Consider the following 24884-nt stretch of genomic DNA (forward strand, 5'->3'; position numbering starts at 1 on the left):
TTGATCTGGGAACCTCCTTTGCTCTGCTTTATTTTATCAGCAGTATCTTTATTTTTCCTCCTCAAGACTGATGGCAGTGACTGTCTGCTCTGTAATTATTAGAGCACCATCTGTTTTTGCCCTCCCGGCTCAGATACAAGGAGAACTCATCTCAGAGCCATCCCTGCCCTGAATGAGCAGACTTTACTGAGGGGACCTGCCCCTTCTGGGCGGCCCAGTCTCCCTCTGCTCTCTGCCTGAGCGCAGTCTGGATGCTGATCACTGTCTACTGCTTGCAGGAAGAGGACATAGCAAGGACGGCATCTGCTCTGTGGGACCCCACCAGGCCAGCGCCTGTGTCCCGTCCTGCAGGCCTCACTTCATAGGGTCAGGTTTGCATGTCTCTCTCCCAGGAGACTGTGAGCTCCCAGAGGCCTGACTTCTCTTTGAATCCCTAGCGTCTAGCACACACCTGTCATTTAGACTCTGTGGGCGGGCAGGTGGGTGGGGATGGGTGGACGGGTGGATGGATGGGTAGATGGATGGATGGGTGGATGAATGGTAGGCAGGTAGGTGGTTAGAGAGATGGATGGATAGATGAATAGGTGAGTGGGTGCGTGGATGGATGGATAGATAGATGGATGGATGGATGGATGAGTGGGCAAGTGGTGGGTAGATGAATGGATAGGTGGATGGGTATATGAACAGTTGGATAAATGAATGTGCAGATGGCTGGAGGGATGGAGGATGGATGGGTGGTGTATCTATAAGCCCAGGCCTGAGCGTGATATAGTTGGGACCTCAGATGCACAGAAGAAAGCAGCAAAAGACACCAAACCTTCCCTGCCCACTCCTCCTGCCTCCTGTCGCCACAGCCCTTCCACTACGGCTCCTCTGCCCCGGGGGGTAACTGTCCCTTCTAGAGCTGCCTCCCCTAGACTTTTAGCTCCACCAACAGAGAGCATGTTGTGTTTGACTCTGATTCCCCGGCACTTAGTACTGAGCCTGGTACAGATGCCCAGCCAAGGTTGAAAAAATGTCTGCCAATAAGACCAACCGGGAGGACCAGGCAAAGAAGACATGGGCCAAGTCCTCGGAGAGTATGAGATACAAAACAGGCCAGGGACTGAGGAGGAACCTCCTCCACTTGAGTCCTAGCCACTTGCCTTGGTTGGCTCCTAATTCTCTCTCAATGCCCTCCCACTGTCACCAAGAAGATCCTGGCAGACCATGTGGCTCAAAAATGGTGGCCCCCATGCCCACCACATCTCCTGAACCTGAGCTCTCCTCCCTGCCACGAGCCCCGCCCCAGCCCCACCCTGGGGCCCACCTTTGAAGGCCTCATCGAGGTCCTCCTTCCCAAAGACAACCCCCAGGTCATGGATGGCACAGGTATGGAACTGCACGCGGAAGATGACATCTCGGGCGGGGCTCCGGAACTTCTTGTGGTAGCACTTCAGCTGGGGGTGGGGAGAGACAGAGGTGGGAGGTGGGGTCTCAGGGAGCCTCCTGGTCTGCTCCACAGACGGAGCCCAAAGGGGCACCGCAAACCCAGGAAAGAGCAGTCACCAACACCAAACAGGAACTTAGAACTCTCTGGGGAAGATTCTAGAACACCTGAGAGACTTGTAGGAGCAAAACTGTCCTGCCAAGAAGTTCCCACAGACAGATTGGAATCCCAAAAGGAAAAGCAGGTTTGAAGTGCCCCAGAGCGGCTGAAGTTAGAATGGAGGGGGGTCCTTGTCACCAGGAGGGAGCTAGGTGGTATCAGCTCACACTGACTGGGTTTCCCTGGAGATGTCCCAGGACAAAAGGTCGGCCCAGGGAAGGGACACCAGGGCAGGGAAGGGACCAGGCCAGGGCTGTCTGAGACCGGAAGGTCTTGAAGGAACCCTGGGAGCCTTCAGTTCCAAGTCCTGAGCCCACCGGGAGTGGCTGTCCTGTCCCTAGGGTAGGAAGGAGCCCGAAAGGGAAAAGGGTGGGCTTGAGACGGAGGGCGGCACTCACCAAGATGTCTCCCTTCAGGAGCAGTCCTGGCTCAATGGTGATGCAGATGCTCGTCTGGCTGTCCCCCGGGATGTTGCTAAGGCACAGAGGGTGGCAGAGGAAGAGAGTGCCGCTGCTCTCCCTCTGCCCCTCTGCCCAGGCCTGCGGGGGCCTCCCTGACTGCCTCCCTTCCCCGCTGCTCTCGAGAAGTCGAGGCAGCCTCCCTCCCACCTTCCCTGTGCCCGGCCTTGGGCCGTGGCCCTCCCTGGCCTCCCATAGAATACTTACTAGATGCCAGACGTGTACACAGGTTGCATGGCCTGGTAGATGCGGAGAAAAGGCCGACACCCTGTCAGAGAAGGTGGTGTTAGGAACAGCAGGCGGAGGAGAAAACAAAGCGAGAAAGGAAGGAAGAAAGGAAGGGGGGTATGAGGACAGAGAAAAATAGCAAGCAGAAAGGAGAAGAAATACTAACTTTTATTCAAAAGGCATTTTAAGTGGACAAGACATTGCCACCGCCAACATCATCTGCCAGAGGGGACTGCAAATACCAAGCTCGTTTTGCAGATAAATAGACTGGAGCTCAAAAAGATTCAGGAATTGATGCAGGTGAGGCTCCAGTGGAAGCCTTAGGACTCTGCTGCTGACTTGCTTCCTCCCGCCCCAAGGCTGCCTCTGAAGACCCAAGGCAGGAGGGAGGAGGGGAAGGGAGGCCCCAGGGAGGGCTCGGGGCAGGTACCTCCTTTGGACTCAAAGTTGGGGATGCCGTGCATGATCACATGGTGCAGAAACAAGGGCTTGTTGTTCATTTTGATGGAGCCAGAGAGCAGGCCGCTGAAGTAATGCACATACCTGGGGCAGGGAGAGGTGACTTCAGGGAGAGGGACCTGGTTTTCCATCTGCAAGAACGTGGCTCCCACCTCCCTCTTACTCAGCACCCCACAACTCTGGCCCCCACCCAGGGCTCCTGGCAGCTGAGGGCTGAGCCCCAGGGCAGGCCTAGCTGGCCACTCGGAGCCCCACAGGGAAAACAGCAGGTAAAGGATCCCAAGTGGATCAGGGCTAACAGCCCACTTGGCGTTCTCCTGCGCCCCCTGGTGGTGAATGTGAGCATCTCTTTCCTGCTTCCCTTGCTGCCCAGGAACCTCCTGGGGACCAAAATTCCTCCCTGACCCCTGACAGGCACCTCATCCTTTAGCAGCTCCCTCCTGCACAAGGCAGGCTGCCCAGGCAGCAAGCAGCTCTAACAGCTCACATGGAGCCAAACCAGGCCAATGTGGACCCTGATACCAAGCTTCCCATTGGGCCCCACCATCCACGTGAGTCCAGCAAATAGCAAGAGCTTAACCATGACAGTCCTTCACTTTATGTCACTAAAGTGTATGGAGCCCATCAGTTTCTGTCACTTTACTTGATATTTGTGATAACTAACTTGAATAAGTATCCCTCTCTCTAGGGTCAGCATCCCCCAATTTTTAAAATAAAGATGTTGTTGGAAGAATGGAAGAAACTAGCCCACCTCCCCTTCTTCTAAACCGTGAGGGGAAAGCAGGCCCAGAAAGGGTTGTTGGAGACACACAGCAAGAACACACAGCGCTGGGGGTGGGAGGAAGAGGGGAAGCAGCCTGGGCTTCAGTGCACCGTCTGAACTGGGGGCAGAACTAACCATTGATGGGTCAGCACTTCCTCTCTTTCTGACTGGCCAGAGGGTGCCAGGCTGAGTCAGGGAGACCAACCAAATACATCCTGAAGCTCTGCAGGAGCCAACAGGGCTTTGGGGGGTGGGACAGGAACTGCTTGACCATGACAATGCTCCCCGCCTGTCTCTTGGCTCCTTGGCCCACCTCCAGACCAGTGGGCCTCTGTCCCTGAGGCTGGGTGGGGCCACCTTGGACTACCCAAGCAAGATAATCTGATGGGCAGCACCAGCTCCTATTCAGGCCCCTGCCCAGCCCCCAGTCCCATTATTCAAACCGGAAACCCAGAATGGCGGTTCCCATCAGATCTCCCAATCGTGCCAACAGGATGTGTCTGTGTGCTGGGGACAATGAGCAGGGGGGTCGTGACAATAAATGGAGGAGCTACAGACACAGCCCCTCCCTCTGCCCCTCCCGCTCTCCTCTCCTCCAGCTGCCAGATTCCCTGCAAGCCGCACCAGCAACATGGCGGGAAAGCAGCAGCAGACGCATGGGCAACCAGCAACTGCACTCCACGTGTGGGCAGATAGAGGCCCGGCCCTCGGCAGATGCAGGGGCAGATAGGAGCTGCCGGGCAGCCACAGATAGTGTGCACATACAGACACGCCCCGCAGCCCCGTGCACGAACACAGGGGAACACCCGGACAACCCCTTTGCTGAGCGGTAACAACAGTGCCTCTCCATCTCAGGCCTCTGCTGCTCCACCACCTCCAAGAATCAGGTCAGCAAGCTTCTCCATTAGTAGCTCTCATCCTTCAAGGTCAAGGGCCATACCAGAACCAGGACCAGCAGCAGCTATGCATGGCCACCAGGGACCAGGGAACTGGTCCTTGACCACCAGCGCTCCCCTTTCTGGGAAGGTTCTCACTGACCCATGGCTGCCCCGTCTGGAGGCCTAGCCAGAACTGTCTGCCCAGAAAGACGCCCATCTCTGACTGCTGACCCAGAGGTTGGCCTTCAGCTGTTCTGTGACAACTGGGTTGCCTGAGGACACACTTGCTTCTGCTTGGGCTTCCTGCCGTGATGGCAGGAACAGTCCGTGGCAGCCAGCTTCAGGCCAGCTAAGCGAGGTGAGGGTGGTGGGACACATACTGGGGACCCTCTGCAGGAAGAGGCTGGGGAGGTCCAGGCCTTGCACCTATAGTTCCAAGGGGCTAGAAAGCAGCCAGGATGCTTTGCGCTCCAGGCCTTTGACCTTGCTGCACCTCTGCCTGGATCCTTTCCCCGGGACCTTCACTGGGTGGGTCCCTCTCCCTCTCAGATCCTACCTCCTGTCACCTCCTCGGGAGGCCTGTCCATTGGAATCTACCCCCTCGCCCTCCACCTTTGTTTGTTGTTTCAAAGCCACTTGTCACTGTCCAAAATGACCTTTTGTTTGGGAAATTGGGTGTCATCCCCTAGAATCTCAGCTCCATGTCCTTGCTTGACAAATTAGCACTGTATCCTCAGTGAGTAGGACAGTGCTGACACGTCACAGGCGGGTGGCAGGCCCACCAGTCCTGGCCACATAGACAAGGGGCCTGAGTCCTGTGCTCTAGGCTAACAGTTTGGGCTTGCGTTAACCCACCATCTTGCCTGTAGCCTCCCCAATGTCCACCTGGCCTTGACATTGCCCATCCCCTCCTATGGACCAGGCATCACTGAACATGCTGTCCACACAGCAGAATCCCTCAGGACAGTGGGCAGCACACCCAGAGTCCCACCTGGTTATTTCTAGTCCTCCACGTACCGTCCAGCTCTGCCTGGCCTCTCTCCTGGCCATGTCCCCTCCCTGGGCTCAGGCTTCTCATCTGTCAAAGGACGATGCCTAGATCTTCATTTGGTAGCTAAGCATTATCTCAGCGTACGAAATTGCCTCCTCTGAGAGGTCCTCCAAGCTGTCCCCATTAGAACAGCCCCATTCCCCTGCCACCAGCCCTGGGTCTCTGCAACGGTCCATTCTCTTCCCTTTGAGGACTCACTGCTATATGGCATTGTCCTGTATGCAGGGTCACATGTTTAAAGTCCATCTCTCTCAACCGACCACCAGCTCACTAAGGGAAGGGACTGTGTCCTGTTCACCTAGATGTCCCAGTGCGTGGGGTTGTAGTAGAGAACCTCGACTTTTGCCAAATGAATGAATAAATCCATCCTCATCCTGCATCTGCGTGGGCTCTTAGGAGACTCCAACATGCCCATGTGGTTCCGGGCCCCCCAAGAAATATTTTAAACTCTCCCAGTAGAAGGTGACTCTTATCTTGAGTCTCTGTGACCTTCCATGATGGTGGCAGTGACATCAGCTTCCTGGAGACTCATCCACACGCTGAAGCAATCCAGCCACCAGGGCCAGGACAGCACGTGCCTTCTTAAAGAGGCACCTTCTATCCCCAGACTGATGCCCTCCTGGGACGGTCTGCACTCTGACCCAGGCCTCAGGAACCAACTGCCATGCCAACCTGTGGGCACACTCAGCCTGCCCGTGGGCTCACCTGTGTCCTCTCCAGACTGAGCACATGTGCTGGACACACCTCTCCGTAAGCAGCCGCTCCACCCCCTGTGAGTATACAAGACTCCCCAGGGAGAGGAAGTGCGCACACACACACACACACACACAGGACCTGGAGACCCACCTTCTCTGAGATGGCTGCCCAATGGGTATGATCTTATCCTCATAGAACCGCTTCATTGCAAACCGATCCAGAGCTTGGTCAGCACTGTGGGGAGAGACAGTGGTCGGACAAGCCAAGCCCCACACCCCAGGGCCCCTTGTCTCCCCACTCTTGCTTCCTAGAGCTGCAGAGCCCACCAGCAGTCCTGGTGCCCAGCAGGAGGAACAGGCTTGCTGGGCTGAGAAGCTTTCAGGAGAAGAGTGCTCCAGCATCTGTCCAACCTGTGAGGTGCAGTGCTCAGCCCGGGACTTCAGAGCCAGGGGGCCTGGGAGCCGCACCAAGTCCCCCATTACTGACCCCGTGTGCCCTTCTCGACCTCATCTCTCTCACCTGTCCAGTGAGGCTGATCATTGCACCTTCCTCAAAAGCTTTATGGAGCTTAAGTGAGATGACACCCAAAAAGGTGCACATGTGAACACACAGAGGCACATGGGGCATGTTTGTCACTAAGAAGATGCCGCTGGGTTGGACTTCCCAGGTCATCAAACTAGCCCTCTGCCAGAGGTTCACCCTCACAGCGCTCAGAGAGAACATTTTGAAATGAAAAGACAGATCACGCAGCTTCTCTGCTCTTGACTCTCCTGTGACTTCTTCCAAGGTCTTCAGCAAGGCCCTCAAGGCCAAATGGCTCTGTCCTTCCAGCTCCCCCCACCCACCTTCCCTGGCTCCAAGGCCCCAGCCTCCTGCACCACCCCCCCATGGGCTGGGCCCTGCCCCTGCACTCGGCCTGCGAGACCCTCCCCAGACTTCACGGGACTCAGCCCTGCGTGGGGTGTCTGCACCAGGTCGCCTGTCCCCCAGGCCCTCCCTGACCACGCACCCCTCCCTCGCTGTCTTTCCCTGTCTCTATTCTATATTCTCAGTCACCGCCACCAGATGCTACTGATGTAATTGCTTAGTTAACGCCCGCAAGGACTTTGCCCTCTGCAGTCTTCCCTACTATGGTGCAAGGCATAAGGGTTGCTCAACAGTCGTAGCTGACATAAATGAGGAAGTGGATGAATCTTTGGCCTCCTGCAGAACGGAACCAGAACCGGAATCATCCACTGTCTGTTTCCTATTCTTGCTCTAAAACACCCAGTGGGAACAGGGCCCTGCTGGCCACAGGCAGAGGGATGGATGACATAACTTCTAGAGGATTCCACCAGGTTCTGATCTGATCCAGTGTTTCTACCTGCTCTTCCAGGGAATCAGAAGGCAATTGGGTAAGGACAAGTGGCCCCCAAAAGCTGGCTGGATGGGGTGTTCATGACTGGGGTTGCCCCCACTGTGGCCCCACCAGGGCTCCAGATGGGTGAATACCCCTGGCTCCTGAGCTCCGTGCACAGGCTGCTGCCTCAGGGCCCTGTCACGCACCATCTCCTGTTCTGAGTCTCCCACGCCCCCTGGTTACCTCTCATGCCCTCTAACAGATCCTCCCAGCCCAGGGAAGGCAGCGGCCATGGGTGGGTGGGAAGAGGGGTGTCCTATTGCTGATGGTTAGAGGGCGGGAGGCTCCGAGCACCCTTACCTGGCAGAAATGTTGCTGTAGTGCATGTAAGCCGCGATGACCACCCCTATCCTGCCTTGGTTTCCCTGGAAGAGGAAGAAGGCTTTATGTCTAAGGCCGGCCCTGCCGCCCCAGAGCCTGTCCAGAAACCTAGGAGGGAAGGGAGCAAGGGCTGGAGAGAGGGGCGCGGCTCCAGGAGAGAGCAGGAGGAAGGAGACGCCGGGGAGGGAGGCAAGGGGGAGCGAGTCTCCAAAAATAGCCGAAGACCTAAGCTGGTGTCCCCTGCTTCTTGGAGGTGACCCCTGGGACAGAATCTGTTGTCCCCTAGAATGGTAAAAACACATTGATGGACTTGGGTGCTCATGCAATCCAAGACAGGCAGGTTCGCACACTCCTCCAAGTCCATTCAGTTTGTGCCCACGCATGCGCACCCCCCTCCACAACAACACCCCCCACCTTGTTGTGTAGAACGACGACGTTGTGCGGGTCTGAGTTGAGCCAGGTGTCCATGGCCTTGCAGATGCTGCAGATCTTCTCGAGGGCCGGGGTATGTAGGTCAGGCCAGCCAAATTCCAGTACCTGAGGCCAGAGCCAGGACAGAGAAGAGGACGCCCAGGAGTCAACCCGGCCACCGGGGCACTGCGCACCAACCACCAGTACCAGGTGGTCCCAGCAGCCCAACAGTCCCTCCCTGCTTGTCAGCCTTGCTGGGAGGCAAGGTGTGGAGGTCAAGGTCATGGGCCAGGATGGAGCCCCCAGGCCCAAGTCTCAGCTCCAGCCCAGACTCACTGTGGGGGTCTAAGGCGAGCCATGTCCCCCTCCCAGCCTCAGTTTCCTCATCTATGTGCCAAGCAAAGGCTTGGAGCCAAGGACCCTGAGGTCTGCAGCTCATGAGTGAGCTCAAATATTCAGAGGAGCTACGAGCATGGCCCTCAAGCTCCCCTGCCACCCATGGCCCCGAGGCCTGGAGCAGGACAGGAGAGGAAAGGCAAAGGGCTCTGTGGCTTCACCGCTCTCCTCCAGGCCCTGGACAGTCAGGCCACCCACTTTGGGAGCCAGTCGAAAGCCGTCTGAAGGTCTTCTGGCTCCTCAGAACTTTTCCAAACTCACAGACTTAAAGTAAACGAGAGCCTGGAGGGTCCCCTGGAGCACACCTAACCCAGACCACCCACTCTCAGGGGTGCAATCTCTGGGAAGTCTGCCACCAGCCCAAGATCACACAGCAACAGGCCCCAGAATCCAGGATGGGAGCAGACATTCGTGGCAAAGCCCCGCACAGCCCACGGAGCAGACCAAGTAGTCACTGTGGCAGGAACATCAAAGCTGCCATTCCCAACCGCATGAAATCTCACAATTCCACCCCCTCCAGAGGCCTCGCGGGCTCCCGGGGGGTGGACCCGGGTAGGACGCCACTGCACCGAGCTCTGCCCCCTGCAGTTTACATTATGGAATTAATCAATGTGTTATTGTCCTTTTCCAGATCTAAGATGGCACTTGGACTTTAAGCAGTTTTTTCCAACTGTCAGTTGGTGCTTTCCCCCAAGATTCCAATGAGGGAACCACGGAAGGGGGTCTCTTCTCCTCTCCCAGGAGGAAAGTCACCCCAAAACGGCCGTCAGCTCACCTTGGAATGGAGCTTTGTGATGTCAGGTCTTCGCTCAGAGAGATTGAACAGCTAGGAGGAGACAGAGAAAGTGACCATGAGTGAAGAGCAGAGGGTGCCAGGAAGCCCCGGTCACATGGGGAGGGTGGTGTCATTACCACTCCTCTCAAGAGCCCGCTGAGCTCTCGGGGCCAGGGGCTCCCTGGACCACCTGTGCTGCCTTGAATCTTCAATCCCCAGATGGAGACTGGATGCACCCATGGACACTCACTGACCAACAAGAGCTCAAATGAGGTCCTCAGGGAAAAGGGGAAAGAGAGATGCAGGCCCCAGGCATGCCCCTCCGCGCGGACATCCTGACCAGAGGAAGGGAAAGGTGGAAGGGAGCCCGGGGTTCTGAAGGACAGCTGGTGGCCGTCTCTGGTTTCCGCGTCACATGCTGACTCCGAGCCTCCCCCTGAGACAATGCAACGTCTCCTCACCAGACACCAGGGACGCACCCTTCCCAGCACAGGCCCTTCCATGCCTGACTGCACCCTGTGGAACCCCCAGTCTCTGGCAGTCCTCTCTCCACCCCCTAAGGGGTGGGCAGAGCTGCCCACCTCCAGCCCACAGCTGGGGAAACCACTGTCACCTCCTGGGAGAGCAGAACCTACACCCAGCAGGAGGGAGGGAGCCAGGACAGAGCACAGAGGTGACACGGAATCCTGGACTCCTAAAGTAAGGAAGGGTCTCAGGCGGCTCTCGTCCACTCCTGCACCCCATAAAGAAACACACCTTGTTATATTAACCATGGCTGCCACTCAATGAGCACTCGCCCTCTGCCAACCCTACCTATCTTTCCCAATAGCCCTAAAAAGGAGAGTGTTACTAGGCCCATTCTACAGAGGGGAAGCCTGAGGCAGATCATAGAAACAGTGAGCACAGAGCCAGAATTGGAACCCTGGCTTCTGGATGTTTAAAGCCCGGCTCTTAACAATGCCCCAATACAGCAGGTGGACAAGCTTCTACAGTGGGTTGAACAGTGCCCCCCAAATTCACACCCACTCAGAACTTCAGAATGTGACCTTATTTGGAAATAGGTCCTTTGTAAGTAGTTGAGGATCTTGATAGCAGACATCCTGGATTTAGGCTGGGCACTAAACCCGATGACTAATGTCTTCACAGTCTGAGGAGGACGCACAGAGACAGGGAATAGAGCCATGTGAAGGGGGCAGAGAACCGAGAGATGCACCCAGCCAAGGGGAGCCAGCCAGTGCTGGGAGCACCAGAAGCTGCAAAGGGGCAAGGAAGGACTTTCCCTCGGGGATTCAGGGGGAGCATGGCCCGAGGACGCCCCGATTTCTGCTGCTGGCCTCCAGAACCGAGAGGCAATAAGCTTCTGTCGTTTGAATCCATGCAGTTTGTGGTCGTCCATTACCCAACCCTAGGACCCTCATGGCCTCCTCCTGCCTACCTCTGCTCCCCTGCAGCACCCCTTCAAGGGGACATGTGGCCTGTGGGTCCAGCTCACATGCACCCCCTTGCAACACCGACCTGGAGCCAGGGCCAGGTCAGCCTTCCTGCATTAGAGGGGACCTTCACCAGCCACCCACCCACGTCAGGTGTCTTCTGAGCCAGCCACCAGGTCTCCAAAGACACATGTAACCACGACTCTGCCCAAAGACTTCTCAGAAGCACAGATGCTGGACTGGGTCTGCCACTGACCCCGTGGCCTGAGGCAAATACCTCACCTCTGCTCCAGCAAGGGTCCCCTTTCCAGGGCTGAACAGGGCCTGGCTTATAGCAAGTGCTTAAGGACATGAACTAGGGTTGTTATTCTCTTCTGGTACACACACACACACACACACACACACACTTCCCAGTGCGACACTCTGGCTGCAGGTACACTCCTCAGAATGGACTCAGGCAGGAAAGGGAGTGACAACTCAGGCCACATGAGATTCCAGAGCTAAAGGAAAGAGGACACACCGGCCAAGGACCGGGGGACAGAGACTCCAGGAGTGAAGAGGCCGCCCGCAGATGAAAGGGCAGAGGGGCACCAGATCAAGGGTGCCCTGTCCTCACCAGGTAGCTGCCTCCATGTTTGGACTTGAGCATCTGGGCCACCTCCCGGAGGTTGTTCCGGAAGTTCTCCTCATTGGCTGTGCTGGGGAAGGACACAGCAATGATCCTCTCTGTGACGTACACCAGGTCCAGCTCACAGCTGTCCTCCATGGTCCGGCTCACACTCAGGTTTCTAGGGGGACTGTGGGAAGATGGGGGTCCACATCAGAATCTCCCGATACAAGCACCAGGTAGTTGTACCCCGACACCTCGTGGGGTTCCCCACATCCAGGCCACAGAGCATGCTGATCCTCAGCCCAGGGCCAAGGCCAGAGGCTTCCCGTGGCAAAGCCTATGCAGCCAGCCTGAGCACCAGACAGACAGCTGGGCAGGGGCTGGCGAGGACCTCAGACCGTGTCACAACCAAATGACGAGGACCCCAATTCCAGGTCCCCATCAACCTGTGACTCAACCTGTGAAAGGACAGAGAGCTGGGCCGGGTGGTCCCCAGCACCCCAGCACCCCGGACGGCCATCTTCTCTGCTAGAGCTCTGGAGGGGCTGGGAGGCCTCCCAAGAGAAGGGAAGCTCAGGTGATATGCTCCCCGAGGCTCCAGGTGAGCCAGACCACAGTGCACATTCCAGCCCTGGGAGGCAGGCCGGCTCCTGTCCTCCTCTCCCTGGCTCTCCCCGCCTCTGGCTCTGCTATCACCTGCCAGAGCTACTTCTCGGCTGTGGCCTCCCTGTTTCTAAGGATCCAGGAAATGAAGGGAGTGCAGAGTCTTTGGTGCTGTTGTGGTGGGGGGTTCTCAGAAGAGGTGGGGAGACCCCAGGGCTGGGCAGCTGGCCCTCCCCTGGGCACCGGGTAAGGGGAGCAGGGGACTCGTATCTTGACACCTCTCCAGGATTTTCCTCCAGGGGAAGGGTCCAGGATGCACTGGGGAAGCCCCCTCTGGCCTCGGGAGGCAGCCGCACCCTCCCACGCTGCACCTTGTCACCTCTGGTGTCACTGTCCTCTCTACCCGAGGTCGGCAACACTTGGATTCCATTTGGTTCACCTTCCACCACAGCAGGATACCAAGGCACTGGCCAGGGTATTTTAAAGGGATGGGGACTCTGGCACTGGGGAATACAAGCCCCAGGACATCAAGGAGCCTAGAAAAATCCAGATCTCCATTAGGGTTGATCAGGTCCCAGGTGCTTAAATGGGGATGGAAAGGGGCCTGTCAAGGATGACAATGGCCTCTCCCTGGTGGGATGACAGAGAGGGGACTGAGTGGTAGATGGAACAGAGGTCAGGGGAAAGGAGCCCAGTGTGAGCTGGACCTCTGAGCCCCCGCCACTCCTTGTTCCCATGATAAGCTTCTCCCAGCAGCCACTGGTGTGGGGCTCAGACCCCAGGACCATGCTGACCCAAGGACAGCCTGGGACAAGAAGTCACAAGCACTTACACCCCCCAAAAGGGATATGAAAGCAGGAAGCCTGGTCCACTTTCCTCCCCACCCTCCAAAGCCCCTGTGTCCTGGCTCCAGGGAGGGGACTGCACTGTCAGACAAACACTGAAGGTCAGCTCCTCTTTCCAGCTTCTCCTTCAGCACAGCAGGAAAAGGAAGGGGGACGCTGTCGCCATCGGCAAGAGTCAGGTGCAGCCCATCCTGGGCACTGACCTGCCTGGCGCTCGGGGTCCTTCCCAGGAAGGATGCGAAGGCAGAACAGCGCCTCCAGCTGGGCAAACTCAGAATCACACCCAGGCTGCCCCAAGTCAGTTGTTTACAGCCACAGGGGAAAGAGAGGGTCCTCTAAAAACCCACTTCCATCGGTGGGCAGCTGGCAGCTGAGTCACAACCTCCAGGGGATTGAGCCCCCCGCCAAAGCTGCCATTCTCACTAATCCCAAAAGCTTCAGGGGGTGAAGGTGAGGCAGAGAAGGGGGGGACCCAAGCCAGAGAATATGGACGCAGATATATCAGTCTGGATGGGTGAGGCACGGCCCCCTGGGGACCCCTCACACACACACACACACAGACCCCTTTTATAAACCTCCCCACCATCGGAAACCCCATCCGTGGACAAGGAGATCTAGCACAGGCCTCGAGGCCAGAGGTCCCCACTCCTGCTTCTGGATGGCTGTGTGACCTTTAAGAAGTCACCTTTTCCCTCTGAAACTCAGTTCTTCATCTGCCAACGCGGGTACCTTGCAGGGCTGGTGCAAGGCCTCGATGAGCTCATGCAGGTAAATAAAGAATGAGCTCAAGGTCTGGCTTAGCCCTGGAACACGAAAAGTGATGGCGGCCAAGGCCATCTACCCATCCTTCACTTTGTGACTTCAGTCTTGGGGACCCAAGGGTAAGACTTATAAAGAACACCCACAGTGACCCCACTGCCCGCACCCCTGCCCCTTCCCCGGTGGGCCAGGCATACCTGACAGGCTGCAGATGGGGCTGGATACTCGGGGTGACTCTAGTGGAGCCCTGGGAAAGAGAGAAGAGACTCAGCATTACGGGGGACAGGCAGGACACAGGAGGGGAGTAGCCGAGAGCCGTGAGCGGGAGCAGACAGGGCAGCGGCCAAGCACACAGCCTCTTCTCCTTTCTCTGCCAACATTCCAGCCCTGCCACCCCGACGCCTCAGCAACACGAAGCCAAAAACAGTCAGTGCCAATCCCACGTGAGCCCGCCTGCCCATGGGCGAGCCCCAAAGGGACAGAAGGAAGAAGTCCCCAATGTTGAGAAATACACCCCTCCCAGGCTGGTGCCACCTGCACTGGGGACACAAAAATTCCATTAACTGGGACAGACACACACTTTCCACTGACCTCCCGGACCCTTGCAGTAGGACCCTAAGAATACAGACTACCCCAAAAGCATCTGGAGGAGGAGGGCGAGGTGTCCCGTCCAGCTCTGGACATGTCTTCTCTGACACTGTCATCCCACACACCCTCCCCTCCTTGAAAGCAGCCACATCCCGTCATTCAGCCAAGAGTCTTGAGACAGAACAGCCAGGCATGTCACATTCGAACAGAGCCAAGGACCACGGCACTGAGCCACACTCCTAAGAATGCAGTGACTATGACCCCCTCTCCCTACTCCATTCCTGGGTGGCTCACTGCACCGATTAGGCAAACGGACCCAAGTTGGTGCCCCAAACCTTCCAGGGCAGCAGAGGGTCAGAACCCCTGAGAGCACAGCACCAGAGCCCCTCAAGACCCCAGGCTCTGGTCCAGCACCCTACTGGGCAACCTTGAGGGTGACTTAACCCCCTGAGCCTTGTGAAATGTCACGCGTAAGATGGCACAGCCCTCCAGACTCGCGTGAGGATGCAAAGGAATCGTGCATGCAACGCCCTTTCCTTATGCCTGGCATCAGCAGATGACAGCTGGTGCTCCCGTTACTGCCACTGAATCAAGCGCAACTAAAAGGGAAGTTGCTGGAAGGACAGTTGGGACAGTTCCCCCTATAAAAAATCCAAACCCTGCATCCCCTACTCCCAGCATCCTCTACCCTTACAACCACCTCACAAGATGCAGAATCAGGACACCCAGTGTCGAGGTGGCTCAAGCCCTCCAAGTGTCATGGTACCCACATGCCTCCCCCAAACCCACCCTCCCTGACCACCCACTAGCAGCCAGCTCTTGGAGAAGACAGGACCACAGTCTGCCAAGGAGGGAGACGTGAAGAGCAGAGTGACTCACCCCCTAGTCCCTGGGAAGCTGATGGCCAAGCAGGATTCAGTCTCCGACCTGGGACCTGACCGAGGAGCCCCTTCACCCTCTGCCGGCCCTGCAGTGCCTGCGAGGTGGGCAGTGGGCCTGAGGCCCAGCTCTCGGCTGAGCCTAAAGTTAGGGCAGCTTGCGGAGAGGAGGGCTCTTCACCAGCTGCCCCAGGCAGGCGGGAGAAGGTGGTGCCCAGAGTGCCTGCCTGGGCTGCTCTGGATCCCAGCGGCTCAGCAGCCACCACAGCGCGAGGACTGAAGAGCCAAGTGGGGCTGCTGGGCGGAGAGTTCCTCAGCCTCCGCGGCTCTCCTGGCCCCAGGACTCGGGTTTGCATGAGTCAGGCCAGGGGGTGGGGGGTACAGGGCTGTTTGGTTCTCAAGCCCCAAACCAGTCTGTTCCAAACCTACCCACCCAGAGGAGCGCAGAAATCCAACACTTCATCCATCTCATTTCACTGGTCCCTGATGAGGAGTCCCTGACTCTCCCCAGGCCCGGGCCTGGCTCCAGGTCCCCGGGCCACCCTGCTATAAATAACCCCTTGGGTTTCATCTGCTGCTGATCCACAACCACTTTTGGAGGAAGCCACCACAGCTGCTTCGAACAACTGGAAGCCACAACTCAGCCAAGGCCTGAGGTGTGGCCAAGAACATGGGTCCAAGAGAGCCCGAGGGAGACGGTGGGGTGGACGGAGGCGAGCTTGGCCAGGGAACTGGGAGCCACGGGGAGGCTGGAGCCTCCAGAGGTGCAGGGGCAAGGAGAGGGAGCAGGGCCAGGGACCTGGCTCCCGTTTCCCCACCGCCCTCTTCCCCACCTTACGACACTCCACATTCCTCAGCTTCCCCGCCCCAAAAAAAGCCGGGCAAGATAAATAAAAACTTGGCCCCAACAGAGTCTGGCCATGCCGCCTCCAGAGGTGATAAGGCAGAGTCCAAGCCTGCTCTGCTCCACCGGGCAGCGGGGCGGGGAGGCCGGCAGGAAGCTGCCCTGGACACTGACCCCACTGCAGAGGATGGGGACGGACAGCTGGACTGTCATCCCCTGATGAATCACGGGGCTGCCCTCGAACCCATGGGGCTTCCTGTTTTCTGCAGGGCGCGGGGCACGTGACCCTGGCTGCAGCGAGTGGAGGCGCACAGCAACTCAGAGAGTGGAGGAGGGCAGAACACCCAAGTGACCTCCCGCCAGGGGCTGAAGCACACCTAGTCCCGTAGGCTTCTGCAGAGGCCGGGGGGTGGGGGGGGACAGGTCCAGGGCTCCAGGCATCTGGGTACCATGAATCACCGGGGTGTTCCCTTGTCAGGGGCCCCGGCTCCGTGCAGGTCACGCTCTCGGGAGTGGAGGGGTAGGTCCCTGGCCCCAGGTCCCACACTGTACAGTGAACCTGTCCACTAAGGGGCCCACCGGGGGAAGGGCTGCTCCGTCTTGTTGGCACATCTGTGAAATGGGCTCAGCATGGTGCTTACAGGGTCTCCACCTGCCCCACTCAGAGCCCTGGGGAAAACGACTAGAGGACGTCACCAACTTTATTTTAGAAAGGAAAATAAATTCCCCGCTGCCTGGGATCCTATTCTTTTCCTCTCTGGGGATCTCAAAGTCCTTAACTCACGTATCTTTGAACTTCTTCCTAGCTCCTCCCAAGACCCAGACCAATAATAGAACTTTTGATCCAACTCCTTAGGCTCCCAACAGAACCCTCCCGTACACTCATCTCCAAAACAGTCTCTCCTTTGCCAAAAGAGCACCATGAAAGGAGGTTCCACAGCCTTCCCCAGACAGTGTCTTATTTTCCTCATGATCAGGAAGTTCCTCCTGGTATCTATCCCTCATCCTTCCTGCTACAGACTGTCAACTTTTTTTTGCCTTGGTCCTCACGGCAGGCGGAGTCTGATCTCATTCAGACACTCCTGGGTGACTCAAGGTCAACGACCCTGGAGACCCCTTTATTTGCTGCCTCTTCCCTGCTACACAGCCAGGGCGGGAAGCCCAGCCTTCCTTGAGGTCCACAGCCCATACACCACACCTCGGGACCAAAACAAAAACAGTTTCCTGACCCCGAGTCCCCAGGGGTTGAGAGGAGGGTCTGTAAGGAGCGGGGGGGGGTGGAGGGGTCGTGCCAGGCAGCTGAGACTGGTGACCACCGACCTAAGGGCCTGTCCCCATTCCAGTGACTCCTCTGGGGGCTGTGGCCACACTTTCACGCCAGCCCCCTGCAGCCACATCCCTTCCTCTCTCCTTCCTGCTCACTAGCCTGGATTTTTCCAAAACAAAGTGCGACACAGCGCACCGTCCACACACTGCGCTGAGCACCAGCTCTGGGGTGGGGTGGCAGCCATTCCCGGTGGTGGTCCTGGGCCGCTGGCCAGAGGCGGGGACAGCTCCACAACAGACGCATTAACAGAGCAGCCCGCCAGGCGCGCTCCTCACCCGAGGACAGCAGCAGAGCCCGCGGCTGGCCAGGGGGCCACCTCAATGGTCAGAAAGGGTGGCCACGGGAGTCAGGAGCAAAGCATCCTTCCTCCCCAGCAATCTGCGGGCCATCTTCGGGGCTGCCCCCTGTGGAAGGCTGCTCACCTTCCACACACTCCCTCAACCAGACCAGCGAGACTCATGGTACCCTTCTGTCTCCAAACCAGACAACACCCTGACCCACCCAACACACAAACTCACACACACCTTCATCCCAGATCAACAAAACGTTCTCCTACAAAGATAAAAGGCCTTCCATCTTCCTGAACAGTCCCATAGGCACCAAGGTCAAATACAACTTTGCAGTCTTCAGTTCTTCATGAGGTCTAACCTCTCTCTCTTGCTGCAGCTGTCATTTATAGGCTCTGTCTGGCCCAGAATCGAAGTAGAGGGCAGCAGCTCCAGGCTTCCAAATGTGCCCAAGCTTCATGGTTTGGTTCACTGGCTATGACCCTGTCCCCTGGCCAAGGGACAGGAGTCTTGGATGACACCAGATCCAAGTGACAATTCACAAAGGGATGGAGTGGCACTCACAGACTTGCCCACGCCTCTGTCTCCTCATCTATAAAATAGGGTCAGCCTCTAGAGAGGGGAGTCAGGAGGATCTGAAACACCCAGCCCACCCTTTTCCCTAATCAAACTAGCAGTCGTAAGAATGGTTCACATTTATTGAGCACATAGTATATGCTCTGGCTACCTAAAGCTAATTCATTCTCCACAAGACAACATATTAATCTCCCCAGACCCTCCAACCCAGGAACATGACAAACCTGGACAGAAGCCCCTCCCCAGTACACGCCTCCACAGTGGCAGGACGCACACACACCTTGAACATAGCCTTCGCCCCCAACTTAAGAGGCATGCTGCCGCTCCTCCTGGGGGCCCCCGTGCAGCCTCTGGATAACTCCGTTCCGTATATCTGGGCACGCAGGCAGCCCCAAGGCAGCGTGGCAGTGGCCGTGGGCTCACCCACCGCAGGAGTGTGGCCGCCTGCAGGAGCTGCCTCCCCCACCTCCCCCAGCACCTCCCTCCAGCACCCTCCCCACCGTGGGTCAGGCAGCTGTCAGATGATAGGGCCTCGTGCCATCAACAGCTCCCCCTGTGCCAACCGCCAAAACCACTCCCTGTTCCTCCACGGAGCGGGCGGTGAGGCTGGCTGGGGAGGCCAGCGCTGGGGCCCGTTGTCAGAGGGGGCAAGGAGGACAGGAGAAGCCACCTGGGTTGGGTCTGCCCTGAGGGCATGGAGACAAACCCAGCTCAGAGCAGGCTCCTGGAGAGCCCCGCGCCCTTCTCGGGGGTCCTTCCATGTAGGGAACTGGCCTCTGTCCTCTCACCAAAATGCAAAGCAGAAAGAGCCCAGGGGACCCGCAAGCCCCACTTCCAGCTTCCTCCCCGTCGAGCCCCACGGGGGGACTCTGCCATGCCCTGCCACCTTCCCGCCCAGCCAGGCTAGGAGCCAGGCCCTCTGCTCAGCCCGGTCCCTCCTGCCGTGCCTCTGCCCATGCCTCGTCCTTCCCACACTGCTCGCCACTAGCCAGCCCACAGGCATGTCCCTAGAAAGGGGATCAGACAGACCCACATGGCAAGACAGGTCTGAGCCCTCATCCACCTCCCACCCATCACCCCAGGGAGCCAGGGCCCCATCACTTCCTCCTCTCCCTCCCACACTCACCTCTTCTTCCAGACTTTTCCGTGAATTTCCACCCCGGGAGGCTCCTTCTCCCTGTAGACAGAAGGATGGCAGTCAGAGAGGGCATCTCAGCCACCCCTGCTGGAGGTGCCAGGGGTGAGGGGGTTGGCAGAAGGGCCCCGGAAACTTGTGTTGTCTGTTTTAACCCATTTCTGTTCACCGAGGGCCCTCGAGCTGGCCGAACCTGCCCATTTCCATCCCAGGACACTCCTGCTGGAGACGCTGATTCCCATTCTGCAGAAAAGAAAACTGAGGCAGCGTTCACGCCCTGCACACAATTAGAACCTCGGCACAGTCGGGATTTGATCTCAAGTCCTCCAATCCAAACCTGGAGTTTCATGCTGGCCACTGCCAGGAGACCCCTCTCAGGGGCTCGCCTCAGTTTCTCCGCTGCAGAGCCCCCCCTTCCTCTCCCGCTGGGCCCGGAGGGTGTCTGTCTGTCTGCTAAGTCAGAAAGCTCTGTTTGGAAAGAGCTTCCCCACATTCTGCATAGTTAATACAGAAGCCCGCTTTTAACCCTTCCTCACAGCTGCCCCCTCCCCCTCCACCTGCTCACCTCTCAAGGTCACCAGGGTCACCAGCATCCTGCCAGTTTCCCCAAGAACACCAAATCTACCCCAGCAGGATGTCCCAGCCACATCTGTCCAATTTGGGCCACATCCCCCTGCGCTCCCCAGCCTCTGCGTCTTGCCCAGGCTGACACGCGGTACCCAGCCAGCCTGCTGTCACTTACTGTGTCCATTACATTCTTTAGGGCACTCTCAGTGGTGATGGGCTGTGGACAAAGGCAGAGAACAGTGTGAGGCCTCAGGCATACTGTCCCCAGGGCTGGTGGCTGCAACAGGGACCTGGCTATCCCCAGGCTTGGGAGGCAACATTTGGAAAATGAAGTCCATCCTCTTAGTATCAGAATCATCCAGTTCTACAGGCCTTCAGCAAGGACCCTCGCCAGGTGTCCAGTGCTGGCCTCTGACCCACACAGCCACTGTCCCCTCAAAATGCAACAAGGAACAACTGTACAGTGGTCTTGCTCGTAACAGCTGGGCATTTTCACCTGCACTATTTATTTACAACAAGATTCCAGACAGATAGGGACCATGGCGATCTGTTAGGCCCACTTTCCAGATGAGAAATTCAGTGAGTGTCCCCAAAGCAGCAGCTCTAAAGGGAACAACAGGATTTGAACCCCCATCTCCGGCTCACACTTTGTGCCCTTTGCATGAAGTCACAGTAGCCTGGGACAGAAACCTGCCTGGGTCCTATTTATCCAGTGAGCTCCACCAGACCCGGACCCTCCTTGCCTGGTCCCACATCTGGATCTTGCCTGGTGGGATGACTTCCCCTCTTTTCCTCTGGAGAGAGTTTCCTCCTCCAGGAAGCCCTCCCAGTCCACCCGAGTAGGGAGATCTGAACTCCACCCTGCCTGGCCATCTGGGCCACTTCCTGGGTCCGGAGTGGGTAATGATCTCACGGTGGGATGACCTGCCTTGTTTTCCCAACAATCGTCTCGTGATTCTTATTCTATCATCAACCAAAATAGATTCGAAGCAACATTTTTACCAACTCAGTTGAAGACTCTCTTGTGCCAGAGACCACCCTTGGTGTGCAGCGGTCCCCATAAACACCCGTGGACTGGTCACCCTGCAGCCATCCTTCCTCTGCCCAAACCAACAGAAGAGCTTCCCACAAAAGCATCCTGAAAAGTGGGGCCCCCCAGCAGGAAGGAGAACTGCTGTCCCAGGCCCACCTCCTGACCACAGTGTCCAGGGCTCCCTCTCCAGCCCAGTGAAGGGGCCGTGGGCCCTTGACTCAGGCAGGACGGGAGCTCGAGTGCAGGGGAGGAGACGAGCCATGGCAACGAGGCACCCAGACAGAGTGGACGACAGAGGGTCTCAGAACAGGAAATAGCTGTCCCCAGACCCATTCCCCAGACTGGAGGGATGACTGTTGGTGACCACAGGGGAATGGACCCAAGAACTTCTGAAGGCTGGGCATCGGGGAGGAGCCGTGGGCGGAGATGGGCAGGGAGGGGAAAGCAGGCTGAGCCGGAGGGAGCAATGCTCCTTCTGGAAGCATCTACCTGCCCTGCCTGGAGATGGGGCTGAGGCTTCCTAAGCAGTCAAAGGCCAGGGCAGCGTGGGAGGCGAAGGAGACAGGATCCAGGGACACAGGGCACACGTGAGCCACACCCCACCCCCACTCTCAGGGGTCCCCACCTAAAGCCCGAGGATGGCTCTGGAGGAGTCATAAAGATGTCACCTTCTGCCCCCTCCCAGCTCAGCCCTAATCCTAACCACTCACCTCCCCAAATCCCCACTCCTGAGCCACGGAGCCCTGGGCAGGCCATATATGAGGCCACCCGCAAATCCCCAGGGCTCCCTGCCCAGGCTGGACAGCAGCCTGAACTCTCGGAGCCACCTGCTAGGTCTGGGCAGATTGTGCCTCCTGCGAAAACCCATCCCACCCACCCCTCCACGAGGGGTCAGCCTGCCCTGGGGGAGTCCTCAGCCTGCCTGGCCCTCTCTGCTCTCCAGGGCTCGGTCATGCTCATGTGGAGGCCTCACGTCCACCAGGATGGCCAGACTGCTTCCTCTCTGAGCAGCTCTGGTCCCCTGGAGCGGGGAGGCTCTCGGAAGGCAGACCCCAGAATGTTCCATGGGCAGAGCCAACACAGGACCGGATGAGAGGCAAGGCCCGAGCTCCCAGCTCCACAGCCCTTGCTGACCGCTCGGCTACCTTGCCTCTGTAGAAAGGACGCAGGTGGGCTGCGGAAGTAACCCAAGTGCCTGCCCTAGGCCCCTCCGGTCCCAGAAGAGCCCCTCCACTCCCTCCCCTGAGTAAGAAGTCCTAAGAGGCCCAGATCTCAGCAGGGTGTGAGCCCGAGTCTCAAACTTAAGCCTGCCCAGGGGACTGCTGACCCATGAGGTCTGGCTCCCCCAAAGGGTCCCAGTCAGTCACATCCATGGAGGGACCGGGAATGACCATTTGCACCAGGCTCCTGGGTGACTCTGAGAAACCCCAGCAGCCTGCAGCCCACCTGGGCCACACCCAGGTCCCCTGCTGCTAACTAACTGGGTACCCTGAGAGGGTCACTCTGCCCCTACTGGCTGTCTAGGGTTCTTCTGTGGTGACCAAATGGTTAGGCTCATAGAGCCTGGGGCAAGGGACTCTCAGTGCATGTTGGCCACGGCTACTGTTTATCCTCTCACCCTTGGGGCCACCCCTCAGACCCCAAAGCCATCCGGACCCTCCTGCCAGCGCTCCCGAGTGTGGCAGGGGGCAGACGGGAGGGGGACAGAGTCAATACGAGAAACCGCAGGCCTCAGCAAAGAAAGAGCAGCTTTCTCTTCCTGCCGGCGATCATCCGAGCACCAGCCCCTTTGTCCCCACCCTTCCCCTTGCCAGCTGGAGGCCGGCCACAGGGTGACACTTGCCAGAGATCAGATGCCTTCCACATCTTTCGGAGGCATGCTTTCTGAGAAGCTAAAAATTTCCAAGAGCCCCTCCCGACCGAAACACCAGAGCTGTCCCACAGCGAGAGCATACCCAGCCCCTGGCACAAGCTCCCGGGGTTGAAGTCTGTCCCTCTGTTCCCACCCTGCCAGTCCCAGGGCACCGTCTCCCTCTAGACCACATCCTGGGCCCTGCAGGGAGACAGGGGCCACTGGGTAGCTTTCAGCCACCACCCAGAGCCGTGGTCGCCTGAGCTGAGCAACAGCCCCAGAGTTCAGATGGCTGTAGAGAGCCACCGAGCCCTGCCTGTCACCCTCTCACTAAAATATCAGCCACTTCCCTGCTGCTCCCAGAGCCTAGAACAGTGCCTGGCACACAGAGAGCCCTCACCACTATGCTGACCCTTCACTGGCCACACAACTGGCACCCTAGGGATCCTCAATTTCCATCTTTGGGTAGTTTTTGGCTGCCCATGACCTTTGACCTCCACCCTTGCTTAGTTTCTACACCTGTCGCACACTCACACACATACAGGACATCTCTCACACACATCAGAGGGTCTTAAGACCTCATCCCCTCGCTCCTCCGCTCCACAACTGGGACACTGAGATGCCGAGAGGGACAACCCACAGATGTCATGTGGTGAGGTGCATGGCAGAGCCGGGGCTGACTCCCAGGTTGGCAGAGCACCCTGCCAAGCTCATGGCACTGCCGCTGACCCCGAGTCCCCAGTCAACCCACAGACTGGGCCCCGCGAGCTCGGCTGTAGAGGGCAGACGCAGACGGAGCCCAGGGAGGGACAGCGCCCTCCCTCTGACCACACCCCACCCACTCTTGGGACCAAACCTGCAACTTAAGGACCCCAGTCTTCCCCAAGTGACTCCCAGCCCCACAGGACCGTCCAAAAGCACCTCCACCTGTGCCCCAGAAACCCCTGACTCCAGCCGGCCGACTCAGAATCCACCTTGGGGACAGGTGGCAGGTATGGAACTGGTGCTAGAAGCCAGTCCCTCCTCTCCGTGGACCACCACTCTAGGGTCTCCAAACAGGGAGTCTGAGCAAGGTGGGCCTCGGGTGACGACGACTTAGGCACGACACTTAAGGAGGCATCCCTTTCAGGTCTTGCAAGCACGTCCCCCAATCCTGGGAGCGATGCCTCCTCAGATGGTGCACCTGAGGCGCCTCCTCCCCTCCCTCCCCCTAGTCCTGGCCAGGTCTAGAGATGAGACAAAGTTAAAGCAAGATAACACCCCCTCATCCAGTGCTGAAGAAGCCCTGGACACCGCGTCCGCCCCTTGCTCCCCTGACCAGCAATTCTCCTAGTCTCCCTGGGAGGTCAGCAGTATCCCATTTTACAGATGAGGAAACCGAGGGTCCCAGAGACTCAGCCACTTGCCCAAGGCCACACAGTCACCAAGGAGAGCTGGCGTTTGACCCTTACTCTTTACAGACCACCCATGCTGCCCCTCCTCTTGCTGGTGCTAATCTTCCTCTGTCCCTCTCACTCTGACCAGCTGCCCTTCTCTGAGGAACAGACTATCTCTCTTCAGCTAGAAGAGACCAGCTGCAGCACTCCCCGGGTCTCAGGGCCTCCCTGGGAAGAGACTTCTTCTCCCTCCTTCTATAGGAAGAGGAGGAAACGGGCTGCAGCAGGAGGGAGTGAGATCAGACAACAGAGAGCACATCCTGAAATGGAGGGGTTGGGAACCTCGGGGTCGATAAGGGAAGCTCAACATCCTTCCCTCATTTTTTTTTCCCCAAAAAAAGACACAGGCGCCCTCTCCATCATGCTCCACCCCTCCCCCACTGTGCGGACCCAGAGGGGCCTAAATGACAAGATGGCAGGCGGGGACTGCTGAGGTGACTGCCTAGGGGTTCCTGCAGTAGGACCCGTTGGTGGCCTGCAGAGAGGGTGGGCTGGGAAAAAATGCATCTGTGGGAAGCTGTTTTGGAGGAAGGAAAAGGCTGGGGCATGGGGGGCGGTGCCCAAGCCTGAGTCCAGGGGTGGGGGTGGGGGAACGCAGAATGCGGACTCAGCCTCCAGAGGAACATTCCGTCCAGAATTCCTCACGCCCGCCCCTCCCCCCCCCCACCCCGCCCGCCTCGCTCTCATCCTC

General features: G+C 58.0%; 1 protein-coding gene across 12 annotated transcripts in view; it reads right to left on the reverse strand.

Moving 5' to 3' along the window:
* The window catches only part of Tns1 (tensin 1), a 170999-nt gene that overhangs the window by 68646 nt on the left and 77469 nt on the right, over positions 1–24884 (reverse strand). For 7 of the 12 annotated variants that reach the window (XM_048808528.1, XM_048808527.1, XM_048808537.1 and 4 more), the window contains 12 exons: positions 20048–20089; positions 19297–19347; positions 13868–13917; positions 11470–11650; positions 9424–9474; positions 8256–8378; positions 7821–7885; positions 6272–6355; positions 2705–2817; positions 2254–2314; positions 1987–2062; positions 1310–1439 (listed from right to left, as the gene is read on the reverse strand). In XM_048808528.1, the coding sequence (XP_048664485.1) occupies positions 1310–1439; positions 1987–2062; positions 2254–2314; positions 2705–2817; positions 6272–6355; positions 7821–7885; positions 8256–8378; positions 9424–9474; positions 11470–11650; positions 13868–13917; positions 19297–19347; positions 20048–20089 (1027 nt within the window). Of the gene's footprint in view, positions 1–1309; positions 1440–1986; positions 2063–2253; positions 2315–2704; positions 2818–6271; positions 6356–7820; positions 7886–8255; positions 8379–9423; positions 9475–11469; positions 11651–13867; positions 13918–15137; positions 15522–17831; positions 17854–18450; positions 18605–19296; positions 19348–19870; positions 19976–20047; positions 20090–24884 lie in introns of those variants that run through there. The other 5 variants (XM_048808534.1, XM_048808529.1, XM_048808532.1 and 2 more) reach the window with 5 other exon arrangements.

This window comes from Marmota marmota, unplaced genomic scaffold, assembly GCF_001458135.2.
Source record: "Marmota marmota marmota unplaced genomic scaffold, marMar, whole genome shotgun sequence".
NCBI classification, from domain to species: domain Eukaryota; kingdom Metazoa; phylum Chordata; class Mammalia; order Rodentia; family Sciuridae; genus Marmota; species Marmota marmota.